We start from the raw sequence: 14,358 nt of genomic DNA, 5'->3' as shown, positions 1-14,358 counted from the left end.
CTCTATGGCTGGTGTCTTTGTCTATAATGCATCATTAGTATCATTACTTTAATATACAACTACATGGGAGTAGTTTAATATTTGAATTAGATGTTGAGCGTCCTTGTATCACGTTTGGGGTTTGGTCGAAGGCGAGGAAGGCAAGGCAAAAACATGGAGGACCCAAGTGCAGGGAAGGAGGGAGGCAACGCAGTACTGCAGGAGTATATAATTTTTTTTATTTTTAATTTAAAAAAAAACCCAAAGGAAAACAAGGATCATGAAAAAGTCTAAATGCTAAATTAACAGAGTCCAAAATCTAAACACAAAGTTACAAAGAAACACTTGAGTAAACCCAAAACATGATTGAAGAAATAACTGAGCGACAACTGGCGACTATGACATGGCACAGACAGAGACAATGACACCTGACAATCATAAACTGCAACGACAATGAGCTGACAAGAAACCAGAGAACTAAATACAAACAGATTGACGAGACAACGAGGAACACCTGGACAAGACAAGAATGGCTGGAGAGAGCTGATTGGTCGACACAAGGTAGACGAGAACAGGTGGGAACAGGTTTCAACAACCAAATGAGCACACGACAAACATGGAGCACAGGAAAACATGGAACAAAACTAAACACAACCCAAACCAAAACACAGACCATGACACCTTGCTGTGTGAGTGCATTCGACTGTTTCAGTTAATGTTGTCGGTGGCTGCTGTGGCTTGTTAGGCCTCCGCCATTATACGACAAAAACAAACAACAGGCCAATTTGCCTAAATCCTTTAATCAAAAAGCTAATTATGTCACAGAACCAAAACACATCACGCCCAATGGAAGGAAAACAACAAAGTGGTTTGAGAGTGACAAGTGGGGATCAACCTGATGCCAATTATTTCACTGGTATATCTATAACAAACTCCTTATGCTTAGTTATTCATTTCATCAACAGAATATTTGTTTCACTTGACACTAATACAAAATGCCCATTTAAAAAAAATAATAAATTATTTTGAGAAAGATGGCAACGTGAGGCGAAGCTAAAAGCCTGAAAACCAAACAACCTCACATTGTCAAAAACGTGTAACTGCCTAAAAGTGCAGGTAAGTACAGCAGACACTCGAATTGGCCTGTTAAGATAATTACTATATCGACTTATCGTTTGAGAAATAAAATGGACAACGATAGTTTTTCCGGACTCGATAAATGCTCATTGTTGCGGTGAGCCGGTGTGCGGATCACATAGTAAGCCGACAGAGTTGGACGGCTGTGTCTTTAGGTGCTAGTAGGGCTTATGCAACGCCGGCAGACCCAAGACCGCTACACTCTTACTGGTGGCTCCATCCAATACTCCACAGCCTTGCTCCATGTGCAGCACGTAGATTCACACTACAGAGACACTTAAGGGAAAGTTGACTGTGTGTTGTGTTCGCTAGCCCAGCCGCAAGCAAACGAGCTAGCCTGTGAGCTAACGGATTAAGGAGCTAAACAGCTCACTTCACTGCGGCGAAGTTGTTTTAAACGTCAGTGCCTCTCCAGGTTGTTGTTGTGTGTTAGTCCCCAATCAACACAAACAGGGGAACGTTAACTGTTTATTAAGCATAACCTCAGTGGCACACGTTATTCAGCCAGTAGCTAACGTATATTGGATTGACAGGCGAAGGGCTCATCTTCAGCGGACCAACCACACAGACGACGCATGCGCAGACAGAACTTTTCACGACTATTCTGAATGACATCTACATTGCGAAAATGTACTTCTGATCGGATTGGCAAAAGAAATTCCACCCCTGTGAAACCGAATGTAATTCCATTTGGATTTGGTCTGTTTATTGCATTTCAGGTGTTTATCTGGAGCATTTTCATCCATTTGGGCTTCTAAACCGATTATAATCGGAATAGAAGGCTCCATGTAAACCAGGCTAGTCTTGCAGCTCTTTATTCTTTATTTCAGACCCAAAGGGGATCCATATCACAGAGTAAAGATAAACAATGTAATAGCGAAACAAGAAAGTAACTTATAATAATTACAACAACAATAACAATAATAATAATAACAACAATGATTTAACAGCAAAAAATAAAATGTAATATCCATCCATCCATCCATCCATCCATTTTCTGAGCCGCTTATCCTCACCAGGGTCGCGGGCGCGCTGGAGCCCATCCCAGACCTGGGTTGAAATCCGGCCTCTCCTGTGTGGAGTTTGCATGTTCTCCTGTGCCCGCGTGGGTTTTCTCCGGGTACTCCGGTTTCCTCCCACATTCCAAAAACATGCATGATAGGTTAATTGAAGACTCTAAATTGCCCGTAGGTGTGAAAGTGAGTTCGAATAGTGGTTTGTTTATACTGTATGTGCCCTGCGATTGGCTGGTGACCAATTCAGGGTTTACCCCGCCTCTTGCCCAGAGTAAGCTGGGATAGGCACCACCCGAGTAAGGATAAGCGCTATGGAAAATGAATGAATGAGTGAATGAGGACGGGCCTTATTTTTCACGATTTCAGAGGCATTAAAAAAAAAACAACGACAATATTATCATTTACCGTGATAGATGTTTTGAAAATATATCATCTTAGAAAAATTATCCTGACAGGCCGACCTCGAAACTCCAATAGTTCAGTGGTTGAACAACTGAATTAAACATAAAAATTCAAAGAAATTAAGGTCCACAGAATCCACTAACCTGAATAGGATGAGGCGAATCCTAAACCCTGTTGCTCCCTTACCTCCATGTCCATATGGTTTGTATGTGCTACTTATCTCTTGTGTGTGTCACCCGGGTACCACTGAGAATAAGCAAAACACAAATATCGTTATGTCTCTTAACATACCCAAATTAGTTTGACCAAGGTGATGCCATGTTGAACATAAAACTGCTTAAACAGTACATACTAGCGAGGCACCGAAATTTCGGTCGGCGAAATGCCGACAATAGCCCAAAAGTGCATTTTCGATTGTGGAACGAAATACTTTTTCCCCCAAAATTATTTAAAGTACATGAATATAATAAATCTTTATATAAGATAACCTTTGTTAGTCCCACAGTGGAGACATTTGCATCATTTCAGCAGCACCAGTGGATACATGAACTACAAAAAGTGCATTCAAGAGGACATTTGGCTGCAAATGTGTCTGCCATGTTCATGCAATATCAAATATTGATGCCAATTTATTATTACTATTATAGAGTAATTGTTATGTTGTGAAACTGAACAGTATGCAGATTTTTTTTCAGCCTATTACATAATATACCGCAATAACTGTCCCGTGGTAAAAAGATGGACATTCACATTGTTCTGGAAGAGAATTTCTTTAGGTTGGCAGCTCTGCTATCATAGCCATAAATCCAGTTGTATTGACATTTGGCATAACTTTAGAATAAATAATTGCCAGGTTTGATTTATTTTTATATTTTAATTAATGTAAAGCACTTTGTGTTCCATTTTATTGTATGAAAAGCGCTTACAAATAAAGCTTGATTGGTTGATAATCCCTTCCGGCGTTTCAGCTTTCGGCCTTGGGATTCTCAGTTTCGGGTTTCGGTTTCGGTGACTAGTACATACTGAAAAAACAACCACAAAACAAGATTTTTCTGATACTGCCTGCCGAAATATCTCGGCAAAGACTTTCCTGTTGCTTTCAAAGGGTGAGTAGTTTGACTTATTTTTCCAACTTGACAGTTGGTAATGTGAAAATGCCTGTAGAGCGAATAAAACTTTTATGATAGTGACAGTTTGAACCTTCTAGTTCACAGTTTTCAAACTCAACGGTTTGGGCCCAGCTTCGGCATGCCACATCTTTTTATGTGGGCCACTAAAGACAAAGATGTGTCTACTCGGGGTGTAAGCAGGGGTGTGGTCTTTCTTCTTTCTCCTTTTATCTACTGTATGTACTCGTTTTACATAGGGCCCCCTATTGTTCAGACTGAGACACTACATAAAATGCCTCAGGTGACAGGCTACATTTAAGTGAAAAGTTTGGCAAGAATGGTAGCAAAACATGTTGTTGGATGTTAAAATGTCAGTAATGACAAGTTGTTAGTCTAAAAAGTGCTACATTTCAGTAAAACTTCTGCCACGTGTAAGAAAAGTTAGTTTTGTGCAATATTTGATCAAAATAAAACACATTTTCATCTTAATTTCAATGCGTAATGGATATCAACGAGTAGGCAAATGTAAGTACTTGTACATCCCTAGTTGTTGTGCAGTTATTATATTTGTTGTTCTTTTTGCTCTCCTGTTGGCGCTTAACTGTTCCAGCATAAAAAGGCATACTGCATGACTAAGAATGAACAAAATATAAAATACAAAACAAATCATTTAAATCAAAGGCCAATAAAAGTGACTCAGATCAAGTTTGGAGGCGTCAATGATACGGTGAGGGGTGACGTCAAACACAGGGCCCATTAAACGAGGGCCCATTAAACAAAAAGCCACTGCTCCAAAATGCCGACCCGAGTGGACTGACCCCACCTCGTCGACACACCAGACAAGGAGTAAATGTCTAAAACAGATCATTGCGGAAACATCTGCACATATCCTGAAGCCCTAAAGCCCCTCGAGACAAACTGTTTTGTATGATGCGAGCACAGTGAGGCCAGTAGTACTGTGACATCCATCATGTCAGAAGCTTCGTTTCAACATTGAACAAACTCTTTTATTTTTTGAGTGCCATTTTTTGGGCGACTTGGCGTAGGACGCCTGGAACAGTCAACCCTGTTGACTTGTTTTTATTAAAATATCTGATTGGCTGCCATTGAGTGGTGCATCTAATCTTTGCTCAATCAACTTCCATTTTCGAAAGCAACCTTGCGTTTGATTTTGTTTATTTGAAAGTTACAATCAAAACAACATTTTCCATGCCTGTAAGTGACTTTTTTGGCCATTTGCAGGCAGTAAAAACAAGTATTAAAACCCATGCCAGATTGAATCTGATTGGCCAACACTGGATTTGCAACATTGAATTGTTGTCCAATCAGCTTCCACTACTATTTGGACAGCAACTTAACATTTGTTTTAATTCATTAGTTAGATTTTAAGTCAGGTCATTCGATTGTACTATAAACACTCTTTTAAAACTTAACATTGTCTTATCAGGAAAAGATCTGATTGGTCACCACTGGATGTGACACATCTGGCCATCGTCCAGTTCAAGATTAGTTTTTTATTCGTCCATTGAGATCGAGCGCAATCAATTGAATTATTTTTTTTAAAAATGATGACTCATTGGAAGTCATGCTTTCCTACTGTTGTTCTATTTTCAGGATAAGAAGAATGCTATGCAAGTTATCACGTCCATGTTCATTGCTAGTATCTGTCGCTGTCCAAAGACAAGACTGTATTATGTATGTAATAGTATAATTGTTTTTCCAAGGTTTTAATGTGATCTGAAATGCTAAGAAAGAGTTTCTTTTCAGATAAAAACATGAACTTTAACTTTTTGGTTTTATTGAGAGTATTGTAATTACACTGCCTCCTGTTGGTTTGGGGATTAGCATTGTGAAACGCTTACACATTTCTACTTTTAAATCACAACTTAGAAATATATATATATATATATATATATATATATATATTTTTTTTTTTTTTTTTTTTTTGAATGACGCACATTTACGTTTAGTAATCCAACAACTATACATTTTCGTCACTCACACAGCCTAAAAGGCGTTTTCTTCTTGGTACAAAATATTTACTTCTTCATCTACAAAACAAAGTACAGATTTCTTGTCACAACGCAACATTTTTCATCACTAAAATTCACCGTTTGCTTGAAAGACAGCAGGTCCAGCAAATTGAAGAAGGGGAGCCAACTAAACCACATCGGCATCTGGGTGACAAATTATAACATTTTCCACAAGAGAACCAACACAGTAAACATCGAGAAAGTGTTTTTTTTCTCTAATCGTCACCACCTGCTAGGCTACATGTAGCTTCACATTTTGTCTGGTTTAAAAGAATGCAAACAATCACAAAAAAAGTACGCAAATATATGCACAAAATTATACACACATCCTCCACGAGAGGAGACCACGGAGGCAATGCAAATATCAACCAGAAACTGAGAAGTTGTGCGATAGTGGCCATGAGTGCTTATGAACTCAACTGCAGATCGAGGGGGCACTTTTACAGTGGGGGAGATGCTCTACTTTTATTTGTATAAATGTATTTTTGAATTCATATTTTCTATTTATACAATATGGAGGAGGTATATTCATCAAGTGAATCGAAATAAAATGACCATTATGGAGAAGTGCGGTGAAACATCAAGAAATGAGGCAGACTTGGCAGAAGCATAAACATGGATGCACACAACATTGGGGAGTGATCCCATGTCTGAGTCAACTGGAACACAAATCACTGTTGCCTCCACGTAGCGTAATGCATTACAAATTGCGTTTAATCTCGCACTGTTGAAGTGTTTTTGGGGTGAGGGGGGTGGGGGGGGGGCGGTTTGGAATTTGAAAAGCGAGGCCTTTCTTTGAGGGATTTATTTGTCTTAAGTGGATGATGCAACCGGCAACTAATTGGGTCAGGGCATCTGAGAGACAGCCACTTTTTGAGCAAATACCGTATGTTAGTAGCTGTTGTTTTCATTTCCTTGTTTTCAAGCTTTAATTGAATACTTATTACAGTACTCATCATCCTATTCTGCTTATTAGTGATTTAGCAAGAAGTCTAAAAAATTGGCATCACAACACACTGATGCAACTGAAAACTCAATTTAACACCTTAATGAAGCTACAGCTTAATTTTGTTTTGATGTAAATGAATGCAGCACCAGGACGTTTTACAAAGCGAAACGTGTCTCCTCAGACATCCCGCTTCCCTCTGAGACTTTCTTAGTTTAACAGTCTGCACACATGTCCAAACAAGGAAGAAGGGTATTGAAACACCTATCTCTGCAGTTTGAGCCGCCATAATATCCAAAAATATGACCTGATCTGACGTACTCCTAAGTCCTCTTGGACCACACTGGCGGAAGGTGGGGTTTGGCAGTCAACTAAAGGGGTGGGTTAAAGGGGTGTGTGTGTGTGTGTGTGTGTGTGTGTGTGTGTGTGTGTGTGCGTGTGTGTGCGTGTGTGTGTGTGTGGGTGGGTGGGTGGCGGGGGAGTACAGAGCAGGAGCGACAGCAGGGTTTCTCCTCGATAATCACACAGATAGGAAATGGATCCACAGGAGGCAGGAAGAACGTCCTACCACCCCCTATCTGGGTTGCAGGAGGTTGCAGAGGTCTCAGGTGGTGTTGCTCAGGGTGTCGCTGGGGGGCGGGGGGAAGGACAGGAGCCCTGGCTGTCAAAGCTGGCGGCCCTTGCTTTCCACTGCGACACATACACACACACACACACACATGCAAAGACAGATTCTTATTTCATTTGAACAAAGACAATAAAAAAAAGACGTGGACAGACAGAGCTTCATGCTAATCATGTCTTAAAAATATATAAACTAAATTCACATATAGATTATTTTGGATTTATAGTGAATATATGAAGTCTCACACCCCTGTTTAAATGTCAGGTTTTTGTGATATAAAAAAGAGACAGAGATAAATAATAAAAAGAAAAATGCACCCAAAAAGTGACATAAAAATGTGTTGGTAATTTAGTGGACTGGCGTAAGGAAGCATAAAAGAGTACATCTGCACTGGTGTGGATGTGTTCACAGCACACTTCAATCCTGTCCAATAAAAGCGGCTCCTGTCATTTCCTTTAAATGCAGAGCGTGTGTGGGGCACTGGAGTCTTTGACATGTCACATTAGAAAAAGAAACTGATTTGCTTGAGTCTGGTAGTAGGTAGTTCGTAGCACACAAAGTACGTACCTCCACGAGTGGATGATGTAAAGTTGGTAAGGGAGAAGATCATGGAATTGCTTTGTGAAGTGGGCACTTGCCCCCCCCCCCTTTAATAGTTTCACTATTAGTTTTAATTTTTTTTATCAGGTATTTGTCAAGTAGGAGATTAAAAAAAAAAATTCGCACTAAGTATTGTGTAATAAAAACTCAAAATGGTACAAAAAGTACCATTTAAAAAAAAATATTTAACTTACTGACAGATGAACTCCATCCACAAATTAAATAAATGTACTGAATAACAGTCCATAAAATCTTAAGTCCAATAAGTGCAGTGCAAAATACTGCTTCAAAAGTTAAATTAGATGCATCACAATGTACAGTAAAAATATTCATGAGACACGATTCAGTATCGCCTTTTTAAAAATGTGTTTATATGTTTAACTTACAAATAAAAAAATAAAAAATAAAGTTCTTATTTGCATGATTTCCTTCCCTTGTTGCTAAATTGCAAACTTCTCAAGTGGACTTCCAGATTTGTGACTGTTAGATAGACAAATTGAGAGGAAATAGGGCTGCACAATTATTAGAATTTTAATTGTGATTGCAATTTTGGCTGCCACGATTAAATGAGCCTGATCGTCAGTGATTTTTTACATTTAAAATGCTGGCACAGCTGCATATGAAAACTGCTTTATTTGCAGCAGTGCCCGCAACCTAGTCAGCCGAACGCATGGTTAAAATTAAAGCCTAAAATGCATTGCTGTACAATGTAGTAATATATGAAGCTTTTATTTTGAAGTTGGCCCTCTCAGCATGTTGGCTGAGAGCCGGCCTGTCACGGTTAGACACTATTACCAATCGTTGTAGCGACTGCCTTGACTTCCAACTTTTCAGCCGGACTGACCAGCTATAAGAAAAACGCCGGGGGTAGCGCTGAACTATTTACTTTCTGAAGTGTTCCTGAGCCCATGTGGTGATATCCTTTACACATTGATGTCGGTTTTTGATGCAGTGCCGCCTGAGGGATCGAAGGTCACGGGCATTCAATGTTGGTTTTTGGCCTTGCCGCTTACATGCAGTGATTTCTCCAGATTCTCTGAACCTTTCGATGATATTATGGACCTTAGATGATGAAATCCCTAAATTCATTGCAATTGTACGTTGAGGAACATTGTCCTTAAACTGTTCGACTATTTTCTCACGCACTTGTTCACGAAGAGGTGAACATCCCCCCATCTTCGCTTGTGAATGAGTGAGCAATTCAGGGAAGCTCCTTTTATACCCAATCATGGCACCCACCTGTTCCCAATTAGCCTGTTCACCTGTGGGATGTTCCAAACAGGTGTTTGATGAGCGTTCCTCAACTTTCTCGGTCTTTTTTGCCACCTATCCCAGCTGACTTCGGGCGAAAGCCGGACTACACCCTGAACTGGTCGCCAGTCAGTCGCAGGGCACACATTGTGTTAATATTTTTTTTTAAAACATTCTCATTTTTATTTTATTTTGTTTACAAAAAATCTTTTTTTCAATTTTATTTTAGTTGTTTTGTTCTTTTTCATTTGTTTTGTTTTTTTTCATTTACTATAATAACCTTTCAAAGAACACAACCAGATTGTGCCCATCTTGGCGCTGACCGGTCTGCCAAATTTGCAAACATGCTAGTGAGCGCTTGCACGAAAATCAACATATCCCAGCTTTTGCACTCTGACGCTGTTCCGCAGTCCAAAAAAATAGAGACCCATATCTACACTGAAACACTGCGGTAGCACCATTATGCTTTCGAGCTGTTTTTCTTCAGCTGAACCCTGGGCCTTAGACAAGGAGGGAATTATGAACAGTTCCAAATGCCACTCACTGTTTCCATATAACATGACTTTGGGTAAGATTGGGTAATTCTAAGCACAGCCACATTGCCAGTACACAGTATAAGAGGGTCTGCACACTTAGCAACCACATTATCTCAGATGTTTATTCCCCCCTCTCGATTTTTTGTTTATTTAATTTAATTCAATTCAATTATCTTGGTCTAATTTTTTTTCTATCAGACACCTGGCATTTGAAGAGCAATGTGTAGTTTTTATATCATTGTAAATTTGTATTTAAATTAATATATATACATTTATTTAATATTAATCAAATTATTAATTAATTAATTATTAACATTATCAACAAAATTTAATATGTTGAATTGTGCAAGGGCGGCACGGTGGCCGACTGGTTAGAGCGTCTGCCTCACAGTTCTGAGGACCGGGGTTCAATCCCCGGCCCCGCCTGTGTGGAGTTTGAATGTTCTCCCCGTGCCTGCGTGGGTTTTCTCCGGGCACTCCGGTTTCCTCCCACATCCCAAAAACATGCATGTTTGTTTAAGTGACAACTCTAAATTGCTCGTAAGTGTGAATGTGAGTGTGAATGGTTGTTTGTTTGTATGTGCACTGCGATTGGCTGGCAACCAGTTCAGGGTGTACCCCGCCTCCTTACCGATGATAGCTGGGATAGGCTCCAGCACGCCCGCGACTCTAGTGAGGATAAGCAGTACAGAAAATGGATGGATGAATGGAGGATGGAATTGTGCAAGACGATTCGTAAAAACATACAAGAAAAATTTAGAACTTACAATGTTCGCCTTGTTCAGAAAATGCTTGAAGCAGGACATGGAATTAAAAAAACGTAAAACGTGCATTAATTCACTACAAGAAAATAATTTTTGGTTTGAAAATGGAAGATGGAACGATATGTCACAGCCCCCAAGAAATCGTGCAATCTCCAAACCCGTTGGTGGACACGAAGGGTGTGGGATGTCGTCAAACTGAAGCATGAGTCCTATTGGGCCTTTTTGGCCTGTGGGACTCCTGAGGCAGCTGATGGGTGCTGGCTGGCCAAGCGGAATGCAGCTTTGGTGGTCGCGGAAGCAAAAACTTGGGCGTGGGATGAGTTCGAGGCCATGGAGAAAGACTTCCGGACGGCTTTCGGACGGCTCTCCTCTCTCTGGGGCCGAGGTCACGAGGTGGTTAAAAAGCTCCTTGGTGGCAAGGCCCCAGGGGTAGATGAGATTTGCCCGGAGTTCCTAAAGGCTCTGGATGTTGTGGGGCTTTCCTGGTTGACACACCTCTGCAACATCGCGTGGATATCGGAGACAGTGCCACTGGATTGGCAAACTGGGGTGGTGGTCCCCCTTTTTAAGAAGGGGGACCGGAGTGTGTGTTCCAACTACAGGGAATCACACTCCTCAGCCTCCGTGGTAAGATCTATTCAGGGGTGCTGGAGAGGAGGGTCCATCGGGAAGTCGAATCTCAGATTCAGGATGAGCAGTGTAGTTTTCGTCCTGGCCGTGGAACAGTGGACCAGCTCTTCACCCTCGGCAGGGTCCCCGAGGGCGCATTGAATTGTTTTGTGGACTTGGAGAAGGCGTTCGACTGTGGGGGTGCTTTGGTAGTATGGGGTATCGAACCCCCCGATACGGGCTGTTCGGTCCCTGTACGACCATTGCTGGCATTAAGTCAGACTCGTTTCCGGTGAGGGTAACCCTCACCTTATTACTTTTATGGACAGAATTTCTGGGCGCAACCGAGTTGTAGAGGGGGTCCAGTTTGGTGGCCTCTGTATTGCATCGCTGCTTTTTTCAGATGATGTGGTTCTGTTGGCTTCATCAAGCCGTGATCTCCAACTCTCACTGGAGCGGTTCGCAGCCGAGTGTGAAGCGGCTTGGATGACAGTCAGCACCTCCAAATCTGAGACCATGGTCCTCAGTCAGAAAAGGATGGGTGCCCTCTCCAGGTCAGGGATGAGATCCTGCCCCAAGTGGAGGAGTTCCAGTATCTTGGGGTCTTGTTTACGAGTTAGGGAAGAATGGAACGGGAGATTAACAGGCAGATTGATGCAGCGTCTGCAGTGATGCAGACTTTGTATCGGGCCGTTGTGGTAAAGAAGGAGCGAAGCCGAAAGGCGAAGCTCTCAATGTACAGGTCGATCTACATTCCTACCCTCACCTGGATCTTGTTCTTTCGGTCACGACTCACAGCTCGTGACCGAAAGAACAAGATCCCGGATACAAGCGGCCGAAATGCGTTTCCTCCGCAAGGTGTCCGGGCTCTCGCTGAGAGATAGGGTGAGAAGCTTGGTCATCCGGGAGGAGCTCTGAGTGGAGCCGCTGCTCCTCCACATTGAGAGGAGCCAGATGAGGTGGCTGGGGCTTCTGATTCCTGGTGAGGTGTTCCGGGCACGTCCCACAGGGAGGATACCCCGGGGACGACCCAGGACACACACACACACACATATATATATTTATATAGTAAGTTAAATTGATTATTATTGATCTGTATTTGCCCTGTGATTGGCTGGCAACCAGTTCAGGGTGTACTAATTTCAGACGGTTCAAAATGTACTGATGCATTTGTCTGCAGGTTTCACTTCCTTCCACAATAAGACAAACTGGGGATGTTGCACATTAGTAAGAAGAAAAGATTTAAAATTATTAATAAAAAAATTTTTTGTATACATTATTTTGTTTAATAATCTTTCTTTTATTGGAGAACTTACAGCTATTTATTTTATTTTTTACATCAATATCTGAATCCATTTCTAATTAAATGTAAAAATAAACAGTTTTACGTATTGTATTTTGTTCCCATACTTCAACAAATGTGAACTGAACAGAGACCTTAAAACAAATGTACCAAACTGTTACGTTTTGTTTACCATTACGCCCTTAATTATTATCTATATTGCCATTTATTAAGTGAGTATATTTTGAGAATTTGGGAGTGTCTTATCTAACAGTTCTTATAGCACTTGTTTGTTGAGTGGTTTGACTTCAATATACTTTTTACATGTATAAAATGAATGGGAAGTTAAATGTAAACATAGATTAATGGATTTATTATAACAATGCCAATTTGTTACAGAAAGTCAACTCCTGATAAAAACAAAGATGACATTTGATGAAAGTAATCAAGACTGTTGGCTGTAACTGAAACACTCAGTGAATCACTCGCAACATTCATTATTTGGATTTTTCTCACAGTTTGCTCAGTCAGAATGAGAGTGAGCCACCCAAAATGCCTTCCCTCCCCACACTCACCTCCTTCTCAGATTTCTTGGACTCCAGTAAGGGGTGCCAGTGTGCGATGGGCTTGCGAGGATAAGCCAACATTTCATTCCAGTGGTCCCTTCCCAGTCCCTCTGCATTGCATCCCAACCGCATTACGCCGATGACCTCGTTGTGACCGACCCTGCGGGGCACAGGCGTGTGCAGTGTCACTTAATGTAAAACGACAACTCGAATGATTCTAATCACACACTGGAGTGGCATCACATACTGTAATCAAGACGCAAACATCAGAAATGGGAAGTCCTGTTATTTGAAACAGCTGAACTAAACTTGAAAATAGCCCGACGAAAATGGTAACGAAACAGACATTTTGCCTTTTTTAACACTGCTAAAGTGAGCTTGTTTTTTTTCCCTTTTCTTTTCAAAATCTGGGTGTCACATAAAGTCCTCCGGATTTCCCCCTTCCCTGCCCTGAAGGAAACCGTGCCCCTACTAATTAAAGAATATTAAATTTATTTCTAAATCAATACATGTTTTTCATTTTTATAATAGGTAGATCCTTCTGACTTGGTCATTTTATAAGTAGCTCGCATGCTGAAAAAGTGTGAGCACCCCTGATCTAGAGTGTATTCAGTGCATTGCAGATTTTTTGTAATTATATTTACATTACTGATAATTCACCATATCATGGGATTTCATCACATATTTTTTTTTATTGTGGTAAAATAAGCATTACATAATATTAAGCAAGTTTGTTGACGGGATGTCTCACAGTAACCGTGTTTTGTTACTTTAACAATAAATACCAGAATGACGTCTCGTTGTGTATCATTGGAAGACGTTATAGTACTTTATGTCAAGTCCCACAATTCCGCCCAAGCAAGGTACCTGCCGGCTGGCAGTTAGCGGCTGAGGAAGATGGTTTCATTAGTAGCTATCTGGCATTAAAGATGGGGCAGACAAGGAAGGGCAGACAAGCACAAGGTCTATGCCTGTCTGTTGCCTTTATGGCATAAATTAATGTTCGGTCCTCTTCATAAAGAAGGATTAAAATAATATCATGGTGATAGCTACAATGCTCTTGGCGGCTTTGCAGTACAATCGGCCTCAACTTTAATGGTGTGTACCTTCATTTTATATGTTAATTTTATGTATGTTGAAGAGTATAAGAAGTGTTTAAGCGTAAATTAAATGTTTACGAGAATCGTAGAGGTTAATAACAGTGTGGGAGAGATTCATAAGTGTGGGAATGGGATGATTCATACAGCTTAAAAATATGTAAAAGAAAAAGAAAACAAGGATGCTACATTGCAGAATTCACTTATTGCGGGGTTGGTCCAAAACCTAACCTCCGCTATAAACGAGGGTTCACTAGATATCAAAATACATGATATCGTTGGATAGAGGAGTTATACATGAATAGAATTAACACTAGTTTTTAAGAATCGGAAAAGGATTAAGGATTTTATCCCACTTTTTATGTTGCAAATCGCCCCAAATTGTCTTGCCTAGAAATCAATTAAA

General features: G+C 40.7%; 1 protein-coding gene across 2 annotated transcripts in view; it reads right to left on the bottom strand.

The window, feature by feature from the left end:
• Positions 1 to 204: 204 nt before the first annotated feature.
• syt6a (synaptotagmin VIa) overlaps positions 205 to 14,358 on the bottom strand; it is a 130,742-nt gene continuing 116,588 nt past the window's right edge. For both annotated transcript variants that reach the window (XR_009769230.1, XM_061686296.1), the window contains exons 6-7: positions 12,865 to 13,015; positions 205 to 7,312 (exon numbers count right to left, since the gene is read on the bottom strand). Coding sequence is in view for 1 of the 2 variants with exons in the window: in XM_061686296.1 (XP_061542280.1) it covers positions 7,241 to 7,312; positions 12,865 to 13,015 (223 nt within the window). In the remaining variant the exon portion in view is untranslated. The remainder of the gene's footprint in view (positions 7,313 to 12,864; positions 13,016 to 14,358) is intronic.

This window comes from Phycodurus eques, chromosome 1, assembly GCF_024500275.1.
Source record: "Phycodurus eques isolate BA_2022a chromosome 1, UOR_Pequ_1.1, whole genome shotgun sequence".
In the NCBI taxonomy this organism is placed as follows: domain Eukaryota; kingdom Metazoa; phylum Chordata; class Actinopteri; order Syngnathiformes; family Syngnathidae; genus Phycodurus; species Phycodurus eques.
Note: the sequence above shows the minus strand (reverse complement) of the source record. Positions and strands in the feature narration are given on the sequence as shown.